The sequence below is a fragment of the Eucalyptus grandis genome, chromosome 9 (genome assembly GCF_016545825.1).
Source record: "Eucalyptus grandis isolate ANBG69807.140 chromosome 9, ASM1654582v1, whole genome shotgun sequence".
In the NCBI taxonomy this organism is placed as follows: domain Eukaryota; kingdom Viridiplantae; phylum Streptophyta; class Magnoliopsida; order Myrtales; family Myrtaceae; genus Eucalyptus; species Eucalyptus grandis.
In genome coordinates, this window is record NC_052620.1 from 16,939,696 (window position 1) to 16,960,049 (window position 20,354).

The 20,354-nt window shown below is 40.7% G+C and overlaps 2 protein-coding genes across 5 annotated transcripts; one reads left to right on the forward strand and one right to left on the reverse strand.

The window, feature by feature from the left end:
• Positions 1–9,256: 9,256 nt before the first annotated feature.
• On the forward strand, positions 9,257–13,066 carry LOC104418432 (ruvB-like 2). 4 transcript variants are annotated; one of them, XM_039302109.1, is made up of 3 exons: positions 9,257–10,102; positions 11,224–11,895; positions 12,664–13,066. In XM_039302109.1, exons 1-2 carry the CDS (start codon positions 9,354–9,356, stop codon positions 11,870–11,872), a joined length of 1,398 nt encoding a protein of 465 aa, XP_039158043.1. In that variant the 5' UTR covers positions 9,257–9,353; the 3' UTR covers positions 11,873–11,895; positions 12,664–13,066. The 4 variants fall into 4 exon arrangements, with proteins under 4 accessions (XP_039158043.1, XP_039158045.1, XP_010028079.1 ...); XM_039302111.1 differs by having other exon boundaries at positions 11,224–11,873; XM_010029777.3 differs by lacking the exon at positions 12,664–13,066 and adding an exon at positions 12,112–12,387.
• Positions 13,067–16,966: 3,900 nt separating this feature from the next.
• On the reverse strand, positions 16,967–18,921 carry LOC104418433 (putative glycosyltransferase 7). Its single transcript, XM_010029779.3, is given in 2 exon segments — positions 16,967–17,504; positions 17,507–18,921. Coding segments are annotated over 2 exon segments (1,389 nt in total). The 5' UTR covers positions 18,545–18,921; the 3' UTR covers positions 16,967–17,153.
• Between the last annotated feature and the right edge of the window lie 1,433 nt (positions 18,922–20,354).

A 20,354-nucleotide genomic window follows, 5' to 3' on the forward strand; every position in this document is an offset into this window, starting at 1 on the left:
TTTGGTAAAACTTTTGTTCTCGGAAACAATTTCTCTATTTTTTTTTTCCCGGGAACAGTTTTGGAATAGAAACAAGAACCAAAAAAAAAAAGTAGCTTCTTATTCCCGGGAACAATGTTTAGAAATAAGCCAATTTTCTTTTTTATTTTTCTTTTGTTCCTCTCTCTTGCCGCGGCAACCTCCAATCGCCCAGAGCCACCGCCGACCGATGCCGCCGCCACCATTTGCCAACCGCCGCCGCCAGTCGGCGAGCAGTGGTCGTGTAGTGGTTACGGTGAGCGACGACGGGTGGTGGCACGCGCCTGGCAATCGGCGATCCATGAGCAATAATAAAAAACAAATAAATACAAAAAAGAAATTTTCGTACCAAAACGCATTTCTATCCATTTTCTATTTCTATAGTAGAAATTTTGTATAGTTACCAAATACATTATAACTTGGAAATTATTCCCGGAATAGAAATAGAAAATAACTATTTCTGAAAAAAAAAAAAAAAAAAAAAAAAAAAAAAAAGTCTTCCTAGCCAAGAAGTGTTGTCATGCGTAGTCTATATGTTCATTGTGATTTAGATGCTATCTAGAAGTCCACACCATCTTTTTGCAAAAAGAAGGTGATTATTTGATTATGTCTAACGAAATTGGCATGATGCACAATTAGTTCATGTATCAATTAAATCACAACAAACTTTAATGAATGATTGAATAATGGACAAAAGTTTAGAACGGCTTAAAAGTGCTCTAAGACACTTTTTTCTTTTAATATATTTTTTGTAGAGTTAATATTACAATTTTTTTCACAAGCAGCCTCAAATTGAAAATACTAACTCTTTTAGGGATAAATATGCTTTCTAAGGATAAAAACTCCATGTGTTTCATCTTTTAAAGCTTGCTCATCGATTTCCTTTTCATTTTACCTCAAGCTAAAAAAAGAAAGGGATAATGTTGGGGAAAAGTACAAAAAAAGTGATAAATCTTTCAATTTAACAAATTTAATTCTAAATCTTCTCACATTAATATTAATTGAGTTAATCCAATGAATTTGGTTGAAAATTGTTGAAATAGACATTGATCATCCTATATGACACAATAGTGCTAGCATGAACAATTTTATAATTTTTTAATAAATTATTTAAATTTTGAATTTAATTTTTATTTTTTAAATTTTTTTCACTTTTTTTCTTTGTTTTTTTTTTCTTTTTTTTTTTTCTTTTTCTCCACTAGTGTTCATGATGCCCATGGCCAGTGATGGCGTCCTTGCCCTTGTTCTCACCAATGGCTAGCGACCTCCATTAGCTGTCACGCCCCAATCACTCCAAGCGCGTGCTCATCCCTCGGTGGTTGATTAAATTGCAACGTCTCAAGATAAATCGCCGACCCATTCATTTTAATGCACATGCGGAAGCGAATAAATAAATCTCCAGACAACAACAAGATGTAATAGAAAAGTAGGGCCACAAATTTAGAAAACCACAACACACCTTTATACAACACGGACTAGGTCATATATACAAGTCTACAAAAGTCGATCCTCAAACGAGCTGTCTTGAAACCAGCTAGTCAGACTCGTTCGCCGATTCTTCAGTCTCCACAAGAGTCAAGCAGGACGTCGGGTTCTCCAATACGCCATCAGGAGGGTTAGCTGGATCCTTGTCTAGAACATCATTAATTACCACGGCGGGGATATCAAAAGTCTTAAGGGAACCTAGCTTGACACCATTGGGAGCGTAGTGGAACCACGCTCTAAATCGATGAAGGAACACGTAATGTGGACGTTTTTCGATCGAGATAGTGATCACTACAAGCTCATAGACCCAAAAGCTTCCGGGGTCAAGGTAACTATAGATTCGCTCAGTGACTCTCATCGGCCGACCATAACACTTAGGGGGATTCGCCATCTAAGAACTTGAAAAATTAAGCCCACAACGGGTGAGACAATATCTCAACAAGATCACCCCCTAAACTCCGACTAGAAAGGAAATACGCATAAAGGCTACCTATGCACATAATAGATAGGTGACTTACATTTGCTTCAGTCCATTCCTGCAAGTTAGTACGATTCCAAATCACGTCACTTCGAATCAAATCATCAAATCAAATCGAGTCATCGATCAATCGATCTAATCAATTCCATACCATCAACACTATTTCTCAGTCAACCCATTTAATACTATCTATAAAGTCCGATCACATCAAGGACTACTCATCCTAAACTGAAGATAGATAGTATAGCTCATCAAAGGCTGATAATAGATATAACTCACCAAAAGCTGATAATAGATATAGCTCACCAAAAACTGATAAAGTATATTGCTCACTTTAAGTTGATATATCAAAGCCCGCAGGCTGATATAGTATATTGATAATGCTCACCAAAGCTGTGTGATACTTAATATCTATTGTATCCGATAAAATAATCGTGTATGGGTACACGGTCGGCATTAGCCAAAATACAATAATTTCCCTTTTATAAAATCCCACTAAATACAATGGCTCACAAACACATTTTTGGCGTTGTAAACCGATGCCCGATAATACTGAAATTACCCAATTTTGGAATAAATTCCCAAAATTATAAATATCATTCAATTAGCACAAATTATCATCCAGATAAATAAAACCAAACACACCATTGCAATCAGCACGAAATTTCGGCCACCGACTATCCCGGTATAATTTTCGGAAAATATTAAATAATTAAATAAATATAAAAAATAATTAAATAAATACAAATAAATGCCAACTTAGGCCAGAAAAACCTAATTAAATACCGAAACGGACCTAGAAAATTTTCAAACGTATCTAGATAAATAATACGACATACGCTACTTGCTAATTACATTACTCTAACCACCTAACATGCAATAACGAGTAATTAAATTGCTAATTCGTTCTAACTAACCGCATAATCTCTAATTAGTCTAAAATAATCAATCTTTAAGCATAATTAACTCCATAAGCAAAGTTTAGTGAGTAAACTCACTAGATTTGCAAGCCGGTGAGTCCATAGTGACGACGGCTGGAACTCGGGCTTATGGTGGCGCCAACGAAGGCCAAATTGAAGCCAAAATCGGCCTCGCAAAGCTCACGGTGGAGCTGGTCTTGCTGCTCTAGTTCTGTGGAGATGAAATTGGTGGCTAAACAGGTGCGGCTTGGGCTGGTCTTAGCAGCCACGGGTGGTGGTGCGAGTGCAACACGATGATGGAGGAGCTGTTGACTTGCTATGGCTGTTTAGTAGTGGATGTGGGACTCAGCTAGCTGCAACTGGAACGTTGGCCGTGAGGGGAAAGCAGATGAGGGGGAGGGGTCGCGCGACAAGGTGGCGTCACTGGCTGAGGCTTGCAATCAACTGGTCACTGGAGTTGACTAGCGTGCTGTTTCGATGGAGTTGGGGCATGGAGATGGAGCAACACGCGGCAAGGAAGAGGAGAAGGGAGCAGGTTGGTGGCGTCGGTGGAGTGCTGGCAGAGGGAGAAATAGATGAATGAGACAACATAAGAGAGAGAGAGAGAGAGAGAGGAAAACATGGAGGAGTTGGGTCCGCAGGAGTCAAAGAAGAAGGGATGTCGGCTGAGGGGGAGGGACGTGGGAGAATAGAAAAGAAGGGAGAGAAAGAGACGTGCGAGATGAGTGGATAAGGGGGGCGAAAGTCAAAGGAGAAAAAAATAGAAATGAAGACTACTGCAGGGGGTTGTCGGCTACAAGGGAACGTGCGAGAGGGAGAGACCTAAGGAGGGCGAGGGAAAAAGTTAGATAAAATATTTTATACTCATCAATTCTTGGTCCCACAAGTTCTCATGCACATCCCTAATGTCTCCCAAGCCTTTATGCACATAAAATTCCACAAATAGCTAGATTGATGTCCACAAGTTGCAGCCCCCATGCAAGCCTACGAATTTCACTTAATTGGACTTTCATTTCTTCAATTTGATGTCCAATTTTGTTGAGAAAGAAGCTCACACAATTTCCCTTCACCAAGTAGCTCATAAAGGAGGCCAAAAATCCTTTCAATTTGGCCCTTCCGAATTCCGTTCTTTTCCAAATTGTCCGAATCGATTTTCTGTAAAAATCCTGAATTCGCCGAAAATTCTTTGAATGATGAGTTGACATTCCTAAAATGACTTGTGATATGGCAAAACTTTCAATTTCTGAAGTCGGATTCAAATTCGTGATTAATTTCGATTTGGCGCGATTTTAGTGTAACCTAACCTACCGAGTAACTTTACGGAATTTTTGGTACAATTGACCTGTGGTCGATTATTTCGAACCACAATGTACATCTTCAATGCATTGAAAACTCTCGGTTGTCATGAAAATATCGAGATTTCAATACAGACATAGGGTACCCAAAACGACAGAAAAATCAATCTAGTATCGATTGACGAGAATTTTGCAATCAGGTGAAATCACCCACACTTTGATCACGTATCTCGAAATTTGAATTGACTTATCCCCGATATTTGGTCGATTTTGACAATGCCATAATGACTATTGCAGATTAATACGGTCGAGCATTCAGTTTTTGGTCGAATTCTTAAGTATATTGCATTTATATTCCCTAATAACTTCACTAGATAGGTTAGTTATTTCACAAAGCAGCCAACTTTGAGAAAAGAACTATAGGTGTATCGATGAAAAGCCCAACTTATTCAATCAAAAATAGAACTTGAAAATCAGGATGTCACATCAGCCATCACGAAGGTCAGGGGAGGCAAAAAAAAAAAAAAAAACAGGGAGAGAAAGGAAATAAAGGAAAAAGGAAAAAAAAGTTAATTAAAAGTTCAAAAAAAGTATTTATAAAATTTGTAAAATTGTTCCATTAGCATCAACTATGCCATGTCGAGCGATCGACATCCATATCACTAATTTCTAGTTTAAATTGACCAAATGGACTCAATTAATATCGACGTGAAAATTGTTAGAAATTAAAATGTTTAGGACTGAATCTATCACGACCCCAACTCCATCTCCAGGGTCTTGAACTGCAGGGGTTATTTTCACGTCTCAAGTTTGTTGCCGTCCTGATCTTTTTATCTTATTATCGTGCACATGTAGAAACGTGAACAATCAACTCCCTAGACAAACAATAGTTGGAAGACTGGAACATACATCACACAAACACATACCGGTCTATATTATAATAGTATTTTTACAAGCCATTTCTCTATGGGCCTTCTTTTTACATCATACAACAACATAGGCTAGGAGAATTCCTATCTCCTCTAGCATGACTGTAGCTCCCAAAACTGATGTGAAACTTCCATGCCCACAAGACTGAAAGATGAGGGAGTCTTGGGAACTTAGTAAATAAAATTCTTAATTCTCTATTAGGAAAGTATCTCATCATCAAAGCCTAACAAGTAGTGTTGATGATAGATCAATAGTAAATTACTTGCCATGTCTTGACTGAATATATAATGTCGATGTAAAATACCTTCGGCTTAATAATGAACTTATCAACATATCATGCTTATGCATAATTGGCACTCATGCAAATTGATTTACTCACGTCTTGGCTCATCCGGGAGGGCCTGGTTCGACCGGGGCTTCCAACTTCTTGCTAAGCTTCCTCACTTGACTAGGGCATCTCGGCTCGACCGAGACTTCTCGAGGCTAGCTCCCTAAGGCTTTCAAGCTCAAGACCCAAGCATCCTAGCTCAAATTAGGGCGTCCTATTCAACAAACGAGGCATTGCCGCTACGCTAGACACTTTTTCCTTTTTAAGTGCACACACATAAGTGCATCATAAAAGCCGGTTCTTATTTTTCTTAACCGACACATGCATGGCTTGAAGGCATGCTCATACATACGTATGTGCCATGAATTCTTGTACTACGCTAATGAACATGTCGGGATCGACTTTTAGTTTGTGACTTAAATCAATCACTTAGTGACGATCCTCGCACTGGATAAGGCTTGGAAATGGCACGCCTCAATACTGATTTAAGGCCTTGAGATTTAGGTACACCTCCCTTTCGTGAATCTCCTAAGCTCAATAGACCTTGTTCTCGACCCGGCGTGAACATACTTTATGTTGTGAATGACCTTTGGTTTATGGCTTAATTCAAATGCCAAACACAAAGTCTCCGTACCAATCAAAACATATAATTGGCACACTTTAGTACCTTGTCAAGACCTTGTGGGCTTAGGTGATCCCCGTACCGATCAAGACTTAGAACCGGCGTGCCTCAATGCCGATCCATGACCTCGTGACCTTGGGCAATCCATGCACCGAACAAGACTTGGAATCGGTACGCTTTAATGCTGATCCAAGGCCTTGTGGCCATAGGCGACCTTGCCTCACATTGAACTCTACCCGAGCAAACCTTAGCCTCATTTCGAGTGTGAACAACTTAAGCACACATTCAAGTACAATCATGAGCAAAATCATACAAAAGATCCAACATCCTACCCGCGGCTTAACGGATGAGCACCTAACTAGACTCGACAATGGAGACTACCACCCTAAAGGAGAAATAGAGATCTTACTTATGTGAGTAAACTTCGATAACTCACTTGAATGACTCAATGGGGGCGATGGTGCAAGGTTAAGAGAAAGGAAAGAAATATGAGAATGGTGTGTTAGTGGCAAAAGGGCTTCAATGATGGAAATGAATGGAGACTCCTCCTATTTATAGGCACCAACCTCATCATTACTCATCGAAATGGCTCGATCATATTTCTTAGAGTGGCATAGCTATGACATTGAGGTGGCAAGCCTAAATTACAAGGTGTGATGTCTATTTTGAAAGATAGCATACCTAATGGCTTAATGTAATAATTGGAGACTTACCTATTTATTTTCTATTGGACTATTTATACCATGCCATCATAATTTGAACTACTTGTTTTTCAAGGAGAATATTATAGTAATGATGACCATATCTTTCATGGATGCCTAAGCTTATGAGTCACTAACTTCTTCTCCAAAGCAAATCTTCGGTCATTATTGCCAAATCTTCGAGTGAACACTTAGGCTTATGAGGTGGAGATCTAATGGCCTAGTGTAATCGTTTAAAGGCTTGTTTTTCTTCTTTTTATTGGGCTATATAAGTACTTGATTCATTATTAAAGAACAAATCATCATAAATAGGTGGCACTCTAAGAAGATAAGGTGGCACCTAGGTCATAATATAGCTATAATTTGCCCCAAGGTGTTTCATTTTTATTGGAACATTTGGCATGGATCCCTTATTTAATTCCCAAAGTAAATCTTTGATAATAGTTACCAAATCTATAAGGATTTACCCAAAATGATGAGTCATCCTCCTTCATGAAGAAGCTAAGGTATTATAGAAGCTTATCTTTTGTCCATTTTCAAGCAACATGGCAACCATGGGAGATAGGCTATTGGAAGTACAGTCAGAATTGAGTAAAAGCTTTATATATATCCCCTAACGACCATTTCGACACACCTAAAGTTCGTGACAAAGCCATTCTTGGCATAGTGGATGGTCCAATGTCCTGCGCCACAAGGCATGATCAACTCAAATTTGAACTGCGCTGAGTTTTTTTGATCCATGGTTGATTATCGATTGTCATCTAATCGTGTAGAATCGATCAATCTATCTCGACTTATGGTCGCATTTGATCGATTCATAGCCATTCACGATCGGTACAATGACCAAGCGGAATCACCTGCGACCAGTGCATTAGTCGGGCGGAATCGAGCCATGATCATTTGCTGATCCATGATGGTACATGATCATCTCAATATCGATCCTTATGGTCGAATACTCTATGACCAATTTTGTGGTTGCCAATTCTCAAACAAGCTAATTGACTCATTACGGACTCTTAAGCAGGTTCATAGCCTAGTCCTGCCATTGATTTACTGATCCTTAACTTACAAGTTGGAACCAAAAGAATGGTTGGAACCAATAAAGCTATAGAATTGGTATAAATGCTATGTGTTTAGCATTTTTTTCGTACTTTTCCCATGTTATTGGTGATCCATTTACATTTGTTTGCAATTCAAAACCATCTAGTTTGATTCAAAATAGTCTCTATACATTTTAAAATAGGTCGACATTAGATTGGTTATATGTGTTGGCAACCAAAAAGGCTAAATGGGCGATATAAGAACACACGTCGCATTTCTATTTGTAGATTGGTTATTGATGTGGGCACAAAAATAAAACCATAAAATATTGCCTTCCAAGCCTATGGGCCGTAATGGGCCAAACTAATTTCAAACTTTTTTAAGGCTTTGTCCCATGGGCTCAATCTTTCTGGATTTTTTAGGCTGGTCACTGGATTAGTAATCGAATTTGGCGTGACAGCCGGCCGACAACGGTCGATAACTGGGCCGTAATCTTTTCTTTTGCTCGAAATAGTAAGGCAATATACTTCCAAAACAATTTCCCTACTTTCGAGGAAAGCCTCCTAGCAACTATGGCACCAGCTTTTGTTTTGACATTACTCGTGGTTGCTCCATCCATTTTGCTAATTAAATTAAAGTGATTTATTTTGATTAGACAAAAAAGAAAAAAAGAAAGAAAGACGGAATCCTAACTGTGGGAAAATATGGGAACTCAATGGAAGTTTGTGATCTTTCGTGACATAACAAAAGCTTTGAAATAAATTTAGAGTTGAACTGAAAGTTGAAATATTTATTATGAAATTAAACCATTTTCAAGAAATATAGGTCGGCGCCTTATTTTTGCCCATAATTTTTATAGACTCATCATTTTCAAGAAAAAATTCCAAATAAAAGTATAAACTATTCTTATTTTTCAAATAAGAGCCCAAATATCATCGTTTTCTCAAATAGTTGCGTGAATGAATATTTTCTTTTTTAAAATAAGGGCATGGAAAAAAAGTTTCGATCAATTAGGAATATTTTTGTCAAAATATAATGTAAATTAAAATTAAATTAGATTAAAGATTAAAAAAGAAAAATTAAAAAAAAAAAAAAAAAAAGAGGCGGGAGGGCTTCCCCACCTATAGTCGCTGCCCCACCATGTGTTTTTTTTTTTTTTCGATTTTGGCAAAGAAAAATAGAAAAAAAGTAAGAAACTTAAGAGTAGAATTGCCTCTCACTAAATAGGAAGTTTAAATTCCTTATTTGAGATTAATATGATCACTTTAAGCCTTTATTTGAAATATGATCTACTTTCATCCTTTATTTAAAAGACAAATGAAAGCATTTCGAGACTTTATATAAAATAATATCAACTTCAAATTCTTATATAAAAAAAATAAAGATATTTCCTGCTTTTATTTGGAATTTTCCTCGTCCCGGAGCACCCGACCTTTCCTTTCCCTCTCAAAACCCTAAAACCCTGATCTTCGAAAACTCTTCTCGCTCTCTCTCGTCCCTCTCCGACTCGCTCTCCCTCCCCTCTCTCTCTCGCCATGGCGGAGGTGAAGCTCTCAGAAACCCGGGACTTGACCCGAATCGAGCGCATCGGCGCCCACTCCCACATCCGCGGCCTCGGCCTCGACTCCTCCCTCGAGGCCCGCGCCGTCTCCGAGGGCATGGTCGGCCAGACCGCCGCCCGCAAGGCCGCCGGCGTCATCCTCCAGATGATCAAGGACGGCAAGATCGCCGGGCGCGCCGTGCTCCTCGCGGGCCAACCCGGCACCGGCAAGACCGCCATCGCCATGGGCATGGCCAAGTCCCTCGGCCTCGAGACCCCCTTCGCCATGCTCGCGGGCAGCGAGCTCTTCTCCCTCGAGATGTCCAAGACCGAGGCCCTCATGCAGGCATTTCGAAAGGCGATCGGGGTGAGGATCAAAGAGGAAGCTGAAGTGATTGAAGGCGAGGTCGTTGAGGTCCAAATTGACCGCCCTGCCGTGGCGGGGGCTGCTTCGAAGACCGGGAAGCTGACGCTTAAGACTACAGAGATGGAGACGGTGTACGATTTGGGGGCAAAGATGATCGAGGCGCTGGGGAAGGAGAAGGTGCAGAGTGGGGATGTTGTTGCGATCGATAAGGCGTCGGGGAAGATCACGAAGCTTGGGAGGTCATTCTCGCGGTCGAGGGACTATGATGCGATGGGGCCGCAGACGAAGTTCGTGCAGTGCCCAGATGGCGAGTTACAGAAACGGAAGGAGGTGGTGCATTGTGTCACTCTCCATGAGATTGATGTTATCAATAGCAGGTATGTAAAGAGCTCACTGCTTTCTTGTTGTTCATGGTTTCGTGTTGTTTATGGGTACTTTTAAAGCATTTCAATTAAGGATTTTAGTTTTCAGAAGTAGTTTATTTGATGATTGGGCAATTCGGGATTGTCTTGTTGGTGTTACGTATCTATTATGTAGAGCTTTTATTGTCTGATTGATATCTAGAAACTCCTTGATGCATTTGCAAGTTTATGAGATGGAACCTGTGGAATTTTTTCAAAATGGTGTCTTCTCACTGATAGGATAATCTTTAGTTGTGTTTGTAATTCCACTTCTTGGCTGTTTAACGATCCCATTATACTTCTCCAAAACAGTGGTTTGGTTTTCTAGTATTGGGTAGTGGCTTGTCTTTAGATCCTTGCGAGCACAAGTTTTTCTGCTTTTTGTTTGTTCATAGTTTATCGTCCTCTCCACCATGTTGCTGAAAATATTATTATCTCCTTTCCATATTTTCATACAGTCTTTCCCTGCTTTTTGTTTATGGTTCTCTGTACCATATTGCTGAAAATATTCCAATCTCTTTCCATATTTTCGTTCAATTTTTCCCGGGATGAGTTGCTGCAGATTCGTTTCATTTATTTATTGATCCTATCTCTAGATTTTGTATTTGGGAACAAATGTTCTGCCCCTAGATGAGCTGCTTCAGATTTATCTTTAACTGAGCTGAGGAGCTTTTCTTACTTGTGGCCAATGCTAACATTTCCTAAATTAGAGCATGTGGCCGATGGTGAACTGCTTCTAGTTCGTTTGCAGTCCGATCAGGCTATGTAGTTTGGCTTGTCTCTACCCAATTAATATCAAAAGTAAGGTAATACATTGTGTGGCAACTAAGACGAATTTTGTGAAGTGGCGTTGCATATGCAGACATTGTGTCTGTGAAGCGATGTTTGCCCCGGCTTTATAGTTCAGCTTGTTTTTCATGCTGGTCTAGGATTGCAGGCGGTAACTCAACTACAGTCTAGGATTTCAGGCAGTAGTTTGACTACTTTTCTCCTGAAAATCCTTCTTTACCATTCAATTTTTGCATAGTAGAGCTTTATGTGTCCATCAAATGATCTATTCCTTATGTGCTCTCTCAAAAAACCTCTCTTGATTTCAGGACACAGGGATTTCTGGCTCTGTTTACTGGTGATACTGGTGAAATTCGTGCAGAAGTGAGGGAGCAGATAGACACCAAAGTGGCAGAGTGGAGGGAGGAAGGAAAAGCTGAGATAGTGCCAGGAGTGCTCTTCATTGATGAAGTGCACATGCTTGATATAGAGTGCTTCTCTTTCTTAAATCGTGCTCTGGAGAATGAGATGGCTCCTATATTGGTTGTTGCTACCAACAGAGGGATCACCACCATTCGAGGCACAAACTACAAATCCCCGCATGGAATTCCCATTGACCTTCTGGACCGTCTTCTCATCATCACTACTCAGCCCTATACTGAAGATGAAATTCGCAAGATTATAGACATTAGGTGCCAAGAGGAGGATGTTGAAATGTCTGAAGAGGCAAAACTCTTGTTGACAAAGATTGGAGTGGATACATCCTTGAGGTATGCTATCAATCTCATTACGGCTGCTGCTTTGTCATGCCAGAAGCGGAAGGGGAAAATTGTGGAGTTGGAGGACATCACGCGAGTCTACAATCTCTTTTTGGATGTGAAGAGATCGACACAATACTTGATGGAGTATCAAAGCCAGTACATGTTCAGTGAATTTGGTAATGCTGAGGAAGATGAAGCCAATGTGATGATTTCCTGAGGTAGTCCTTTATCTGTAATGATGTAAGTTCTTGTTTTCACAAATATTGACCTGCTTGAAAACTATGGTAGTTCTCTTTTTTTATAGTCCAAAATTTGCTGTAGCTTTGGAGATTCGAGAGTTGTAATGTTTGCATGATCTTTAATTGTTGTAAAGTTAAATGAGCCCTTTTGGTCATAACTCATGAGATTAGGTCAAGAAGAAAAACATTAACGACCTGGTCTTCTATCCTTGTGAAGGGAGGAGTTACAGAAGGAACAAAAAGGAGAAACATTCCTCTTTGCTACAACACCTGTTCTGGGGTTCTGAAGAGAACTTCTCAAAGCCACTAGACAGGGAATGTTGGTAGATATTAGAAACCTCATTTCACCATAAAGTGGAACATATCCTTCTACCGTGTTGGCACTTCATTGCTTCTCTTAGAATTCCAAGCTTCTTAATCATCCGTCCTTATCTACTATCAATATTCAGAATTCTCATGCAAACCTCAGAGCCTCCTGGGTAAATTTTTTGCTTGACTTGATTCCAAGCTTCTATCTGGAATGTTGTTGATGCTACCTAATTCGAGCTATTTTTGACCCTATTCTGAGTTTAAAAAGGTCGTGCACTATTTTTTATCAGCTCATGAAACCTCATTTTGTTCTGATATGCATCATACTGCATTTCCTTTCTAAAGCTACATTATTTTCTTGGGTCAAAAGAAGCTTCTTTCCTTGTGTTTGGTTTTAACTTGATGCACCAGATGGTTTGGTTGATAGGATTCTTACAAGACCCTCTCTGTTCTTAATCAGGACCTGGTGGACTTGCAGTCTGACTATTAACATGTTCTGCTCATGCACAAAATGATTCTGCCTTTGAAATCCACGCTAATTGCACAGTGGATTCAAATATGTTATTTCTGAAGATGGTTTTGAGCCTATGTTGCTTGACGATTTTACCTTTTCAATATCGGTCAGATCCAAATGTGGGCAATGCTTGGACTGTAGGCATAGCAGCTTGTAGTTGTCTTGATTTCTGGAAGTGAACTGGTCCGTTCACCTCCAAAGTGAGGTTCTTTAGGGGTGATTGGTTTTAGTTGATAGGTTCCCTGTTAGTACCAATTCTTAATTTCTTTTAACTTGAAAGTTACCATTTTTGCCATGGAACCAACTCTGGAGCCTATCTTGTTTTTTGGTTCAACTACAGAGTTTACTCGAGAACCAATTTTCTTTTGCTCTTTCTTTTGGTTTCATTTTTTACCGCTAAATAATGAGTAAAAGAAAAGTTCAAAGTAACAGACCAACAAAGGTGAGCAGGGAGCCTGAGTCAGGGAGAAAGAGGGGAGGGAGAGAGAGAGAGTTGTTAAGTGTCTTAAGTAGAGTTGGAGAGAACAAATTGAGAGCTAGAGAAAAAGGTGCCACGAGAAAAACTAAGTTTTGGGCTTTATGAAACCGGTTTCAAATTCGGTCAGCTTGGTCCAATTCTTGAGTGGTTCTTCGCTCAAATTCAGGAACTAGACTTGGAACTTGATCGGTTTTCCAGGTGGTCCAGTTCTTGAGTAGATTGGTCCAATTGCATAACCTTAATGTTCTGTTTTTTTATCGCTTATCTCTTGTCCTGTTTTGTCTTAGCATGTTTTGTCTTAGCAAAACAAATGTTATGTGCTAAGTGAATTTGTTTTACAACAAAGTACGTGGAATTGGAATGGCTGCCCCTTGCAGCCCCTAGAAATTTGCTCATTTAAACCAGAAGCCTTCCTTCTTAATTTCCTTATCTGGCTTGGTGAGATAAGAAACTAATGAAAAGGAATAGAACAGCCGAAAAAAAGGGGATCGGCTACGAAGGAACGTAAAGTTTACTTGCGATTGTGTGACCTATCAATGCAAGTCTTTACTACTTGAGCTGGGAAAGAAGGGAGGCAATGGCCCGTTGGTCATCTATCCATATCCACTAAAGTGGCATTTGGAAGGTCAAATATCTATATATTCATAGTGTATCCCCAATCTCAAATATGGACTTATATGACTTACCTAAATTGACCCACGAATTTGGGCTCTCTCTCTCTCTCTCAATTTGAGTCGAAATTTTTATAAATATATAGATTTGTGACATGTGAATTAACATATGGGTTATCATCTTTTTTATAATCTATAAATTAAATTTGAGTGGGAAATCAAAAGAGTATTTTTTTTTCCTTATTTTTACTTTTGATCAATGCCGAACGAGTAGGCCCCAAGTTAAGCATATCCAAGTGGCCCAGTCCACAGAATACCACATGATCATCCAAGGTTTTTTTTTTTTCTTAAAACATTTAAGAAAAAAAAAAAAACCTTGGATGATCATGTGGTATTCTGTGGACTGGGCCACATGCTCATCCAAGATTGGCACTTGCAGTTGCAGGCCTAAAAGCGGGATCAGACCTGAGGAGATAAAGGGCTGGCGGTTGACGCTTTGCTGCCGCCATTAATGGAAACACAGATCATGCGGCTCTTTTTGACTAGGTATTAATTAGGAGGATAAAAATAAATAAATGTTATAGCCACGGTAGGTAATAAACACAGCTCAGCACTTGCAGGCCTAGAATACATTTATTTTACGAAAATTAATGATTTAAAATTTTCATAAAAATAATCTTGCTTACAATATTGAATCAATAAAATATACTTTAATAAAAAAAATTCCATTGACTAATTATAGGCAAACAAATGATCATTCTTAGAAAAATATTTTTCAAATTATTCATTTTTCATGAAATAAACAAAGGTTAAAAAAATAATTGTCTTGTTATCTAATCCATCATCAGTTTAAATATTATATGGGTATGAGTATGACTATAAGAAGCAAAATAGTTACCAAGAGAACCAAACATATGTACATTCTAATGTTGTAATTACACTTGTGAAATTTAAATAGGAAAATAGGGTAATATCAAGAAAATTCTAAATTTGTATACATATGACAAATTCATTCAAAATTATTTTTTATCACAAAAAATCCTAAATTAGCATATTTATAATAAATTTACTCTCTATTAGTTTCCATTAAACTTTACCGTCAAATTATTGAACCGAATGACATGTCGCAATTGACAAGTGTACTAATTTAGGATTTTACTCTTCATTTATGACAGTTATATCGATTTGTGATTTTTCATGGTATTAATCTAATTTAACTTAAACTAATAGAGGTAAATTTGTCAAAAATGTACTAGTATGGGGTTTTTGATAATAAAAATTTTAGTTTTTGATAAATTTATCACGATATTCCAGTTTGAGATTTTTAGTGGTAAAAAAATTAGTTTTGAAGTAAGTTTGTCATAAGTGTATTAGTAATTGATCCTAAACAATAAAATAAATCGAAGGGTTGGGGATCATAATCACCAGGAGGATCTGACCATATCTCTTATACGCCAAAGTGAGACTTCAAAATATCATTCTTAGTCTTGTCGCAAGTAATAAGAAAGCGACCAGTCATAACTAACATCGATTTAAAAAACTATGAAGCAAAAAAGAAATGAAAATAAAAAAGGTTTCGCCATTAGCCAGTCTGTCTAATTTTGCCTTCGCTATACGTAAACACATAACGCAAATTCGAGAATCTGATTCTGGGCCACTTAATCATGCTATCTGGAAGAAAGCCCATTTAATTAGGTAATAATTATGATTCAAAAATGAGTAGAAAAAGAATAATCACAGTCGTACAGAATATTGGAAAATCAAACATAACGCCAATTTCGCCAGCATCATGATGGTTTTATGGAGCGGGGCTCTTGAAAGCGAGGAATCATCCACCAATCATGCACGTAATTTGTGAGGCAAAAGGGGTGAAGCATCTTTTGCCTTTAGTGCGCAAAGGGAGGAAAAAGGAGCAGTCGATGGAACGAAGGATTATCATGAAAAGCAGTCAAAGAGATTCATCTGTCTTTGAATTCAAAAATTGAAAGTAAAGAGAATGATGAATCTCTATATTGAAGTCGGGTGTCCACTTTAATCAAGTATGGAAATCTATAATGTTTATGCCAAATGTGTGAGGAACTGGTACGTGAAATTCGACTAGTAGAGGCTGGGCAAGAACCGACTTTAAAGCCATCAAAAGCTTAGACTGATAATGTGATTGACATCTATTCCATAAGATACTTGAACAGGATGAAAACTCGATGTTGCTTTGAACCCAACAGTACTTCTGGACATGGCATGATGAGATGTAGTGAATCTGAATGTTATAAAAAATGCATTAGTAATGACTTAATTAATCAATTACAATAGGGATTCGGGTATGAAAATTTGTGCTTTTCTTGGGTTGGACTAATTGAGAATAAACAAAGTTTCACTTTATAATCAGCTTGAGTTAGGAGACTAGAGCTGGACAAATTATGCCACACACTTTGCCAGGAGTACCATGTTTCTTGATGCAAAATCAAGCTTAGCTTGCATGGGCTGTGAATTCCAAACCGCCCCTTCGTTTCTTTTTGTCTTGGAGTTCCAATAATTAATAACATCTTCATTGGACCAACAAACGGCTCCATTATTAGACTTGTCTATAGAGGCAAGAACAGCAAAGCTTCCATTATTACATAATTTACATCCCAATTTACCAAATCCAAAAGCGGACAATTTTTCCATCTAAGGGAACATAATATATGCTTCATACCTAGGTCGCATGCTGGTATACAAAGACAAAATGAAAAAAAAGAGTAAGGCCGAACCAATACCGGCTCTACCTAGCCTACAACATGGTAACAGGATATTCAAGAAGGACTAACGCCATTAAAAAGTTCCTAACTAGCAACCTATGACCATATTTATTTCAAATTAATTTTGTTATTTACTTCTCACATAAAATCTTGAATTGATAAATGTATTATAAATGTATTGCTGACTGATATTAGGAAAATAAGATCAATTATGGTCATAGGTTGATTTTTTTGTGAGGCGAAAATTAATTTGAGGTGGAGGTGTTATACCAATTTGAAATTTTTAACGGTTTTTAACTCTGTCCAGTCACAATGAAATTTTAAAAATAAGAAGTCTGCATTGGGAATCAAACACGGAAGACGAACTAAATTAGCAAATCACCTATCCCAACCAAAAAAGAAAATAATAAGGGAGAAAATAATTAAATATTAGGCGAAACTGATTTCTAGAAGGGAGCAAACCTTAGTTTAATCAACAACCAATATCGACAAATACACTCTCCCCAAGAGCTCTGTCCCAACAAAGATACTTCCCTGCTTCTTTTCGTTATTATTATTTTTTTTTACCTATTTGTACTGTTCTATCTTTTTCATTTTTTTGTTGTTGCTTTATCTCGCTCCCTCGCCGCCGCCGTCGCCGCCGCCGCCGTCGTCTCCGCCCGCCGGGTAATCGAACGGGATGGGCTTCACGACGGCGGAGTCCATCAGATCCGGGCGGACGTACCCGTACCGGCGGAGGACCTGGTTGTCGGCGAAGTTCAGCGCCTTCACCATCCCGTTCCAGCACGACTCGCCGGAGTACATCTGGTTGTGGTTCCCGCTGCACGGCTGGCACCCGGTGAAGTGGGTCACGAACGGCCTCTTCCGCGCCGCGCCCGCCTCCGCCTCCGCCTCCGCCCGCCGCGCCGCGTAGTATCTGCTCGCCTTCTCCGCGTGCCTCCGCCGCAGCGCCGGGGGCCTTGCCGGTCCATGTCTTCGTACTCGCGGGTGATGTTAGGCAACGTGCCCACGATCCCCTCCCAGTATCCCTCGAAGTAGTACTCGTTCTCGACGTAGATCTTGTCGCCGTACCGATCCTTCTGCGTTAACAGCAAGTAGATCAGAGCCGACTGGTCGTCGGAGTCCGGGAATAACTTGTCGGCGAAGGTGGAGCGGAGGACGTGGCCCCACCGCTCGTACTCCGGGCTCTGCGGGCCCATTCCGGCCCACACGTCCATGAAGTCCATCGACCACTGGCAGTTCCGGATGAGGAACACGCCGGCGTTGATGCTCGTCCAGCTCTTCTTCTCGTAGATCAGGTTTGTCCAACCGTGGACGACGAGGTTGTGGCCCTTGTACCGCTCAAGCGGGAGCTCGAAGTCCATGTCGGTGAAGAGGGCATCGGAGTCGATCCACCAGATCCACTCGGCCTCCGGGTGGGCGAGCATGGCGGCGCGGACGACGGGGTACTTGGCCCAGAAGGAGAACATCTGGGGCTGCAGGAGGACGTTGTTGTAGAAGACGTCGCAGCCGTGGAGGCGGCAGTAGTCGACCTTGTTCTTGAAGAAGCGGAGGAGGAGGTGGTCGCCGATCTTGTTCTTGCACGGCGACGGCTGCGACCCCGTCACCAGCACGACCCGCTCGCGGCCTCCCTCGCCGGAGGCCAGCGACGGGTGCTGCCGCAGCCACTCCCGCCGCTTCTCGTCCCAGCCCCGCATCGGCCTCTCCATCGAGTAGCTCAGCTCGGGGTCGTCGTAGAAGTTGTCGCTCTCCTCCGAGTCGCGCGGCGGCGCGGCGGCGGCGGCGGCGCATTCCGGCGGGGCCTCGGCGGCGGCGGAGGAGGAGGAGGCGGCTAGGGTCTGCGAGGCACTCGGTGGGTAGGCGAAGGAGGAGAAGGACCAGACGAGGAGGAGGGCCATGAGGACGCCGCCGAGGAAGAGGCAGGCGTCGCTGAAGCAGAGGGAGGCCCTGTTGCGGAGGAGGGCGTGCTTAGCCATCGTCGAGGCCTCGGGAGACACCATTCTTGACCCACTAATCACGCCTCGGCCTTCGACTGGGGTCGCATTTAAGCTCCTGCTCTGTCGGGTCTTGCTCGGGGTCGGGGGTACTGGACCGTGACTATGCCGTCGTCTTGCGCAGAGGGGCCGCCATGTGTAAAAGGCTCGAGCTTTTGGCGTGATGTTAATGGTGGGGGTGACTGGAGAGACGGGAATTGAATGGGGGAAATTGGCCTGGGGTGCTTGCGTTGATGGAGGCGGAAGTCAATTAAGGAAGCAAATCGCGGTCGATTTTGCTTCCTTCTTGATAAGGAGTTTCCGGAGGAAGGAGACAAGCCCGGCTTTTGAATGTTTTCTGAAAGAGAGTGGAACGGGAAAGCGTCGGTTCGGTGCGCCGGTTCGTCTAAACTGCGCCTGGTGGTGGCTTTTCCGCTTTTGCGGGCTAGCAGGCGTGACTGGGGAGAGATAATCGCTCCCCCCCAGGAACACATGAGCCCAGTAGATCTACCGTTCATCGTGCGAGCTTCCTCATTGGGCCCACTTCATCCAGCGGTCCTCCTTAACTGGGCTCATGTAGACGGGTCCGCGCGGAAGGATTGCTGGAGAGAGCATATGATGGGACCCAACAGACATGCGTTTGTGTGCTGGTGAGGTTGGATAGATTTTTTGGTCGTTACACGTGGAAGATCAACCGACACGGCACCGTTTTGGGGGAGGGACGGAGGGATGATTTTTGCTAACTTGCGGGTGCTTTTAACATCTTTTTCGGAGCCGCCCGCAAAATTCCCGTGGTTTGTCGGGTCTCCGAGTTTTTTACTTCGGCCGAGACTCCACTAATTACGGTGGACCAAGCGGAGACTGACTTTGATGAGATTAGCCCTTCTTGTCCGTCTTTTTTTTTTGTTCAGATGATGAGATGAGTTCAATGTTAAGCTTTTAGAAACTTAAATATGTCAACCATTTTTAAAAAATAAAAAAAAAATCCCATTCCTATGAATTTTCTAATTTGAATAGATTTTTTTTAAAAAGAATTTTTGTTCAAATAAATTATAATATAGATATAATTAATAGAATTCTATTATTCATTAAACTTTAGAGCCAAGCTAATGGAGAAATTAACTAGAAAGTCCTTAACCTATTGTGTTTATGTTAATTTAATTCCAAACTTTGTCAATTTTACCAATTTAATCTTAAACATATTCATACTTTGTCAAAGAAGTCTATCTGATCAATTTTGATAGAAAATTATTGACGTAGATGTTGGCATTATACATGGCATAATCGACGTTGATGTGGATAATTGTTTCCTCTCTTCCCCTCCCCAATTGTGGCCACATAGATTTGCTACTCACCATCTACTACATGGTCACCCAGCCATTGCCACCACAAGGCCTCGCCATTATGCCTCCATTTGTCGTCAAAACCAGCCCCTTGCTTGCTTGAGTCATCACCATGCCCAAAGGGTGCTCACTCACGTAGGAGAGGCTAGACGAGCCTTGCCCTCACCTAGGTGACAACTAAGGAGGCTAACCCTCCCTTATGGTAGGCATGGTGATCGTCGCCAGGCAAGGCCAACCCTCCCTAGCAAAAAGAAAGCAAAAAAAGAAAAAAGAAGAAAATTTCAGAATTTTTTTAAAAAAAAGTATAAAAATTATCAACACTAAGCCAACTATGTCACATAGGATAGTTTACGTCCATGTTAATGATTTTCAATCAAAATTGATCGGGTGGACTTCATTGACACATTAGTAAAAGGTTTATGACTCAATTAGTCAAATTCAAAGACTTATGATTGAATTAGTACAAGTGTAATAGATTTAGAATTTTCTTGGTA

Coding starts and splice junctions, on each gene's coding strand:
- LOC104418432 (XM_039302109.1), top strand. CDS start 9,354: ATGGCGGAGGTGAAGCTCTCAGAAACCCGGGACTTGACCCGAATCGAG. Junction 10,103..11,223: donor ATTGATGTTATCAATAGCAG/GTATGTAAAGAG, acceptor TCTTGATTTCAG/GACACAGGGATTTCTGGCTC.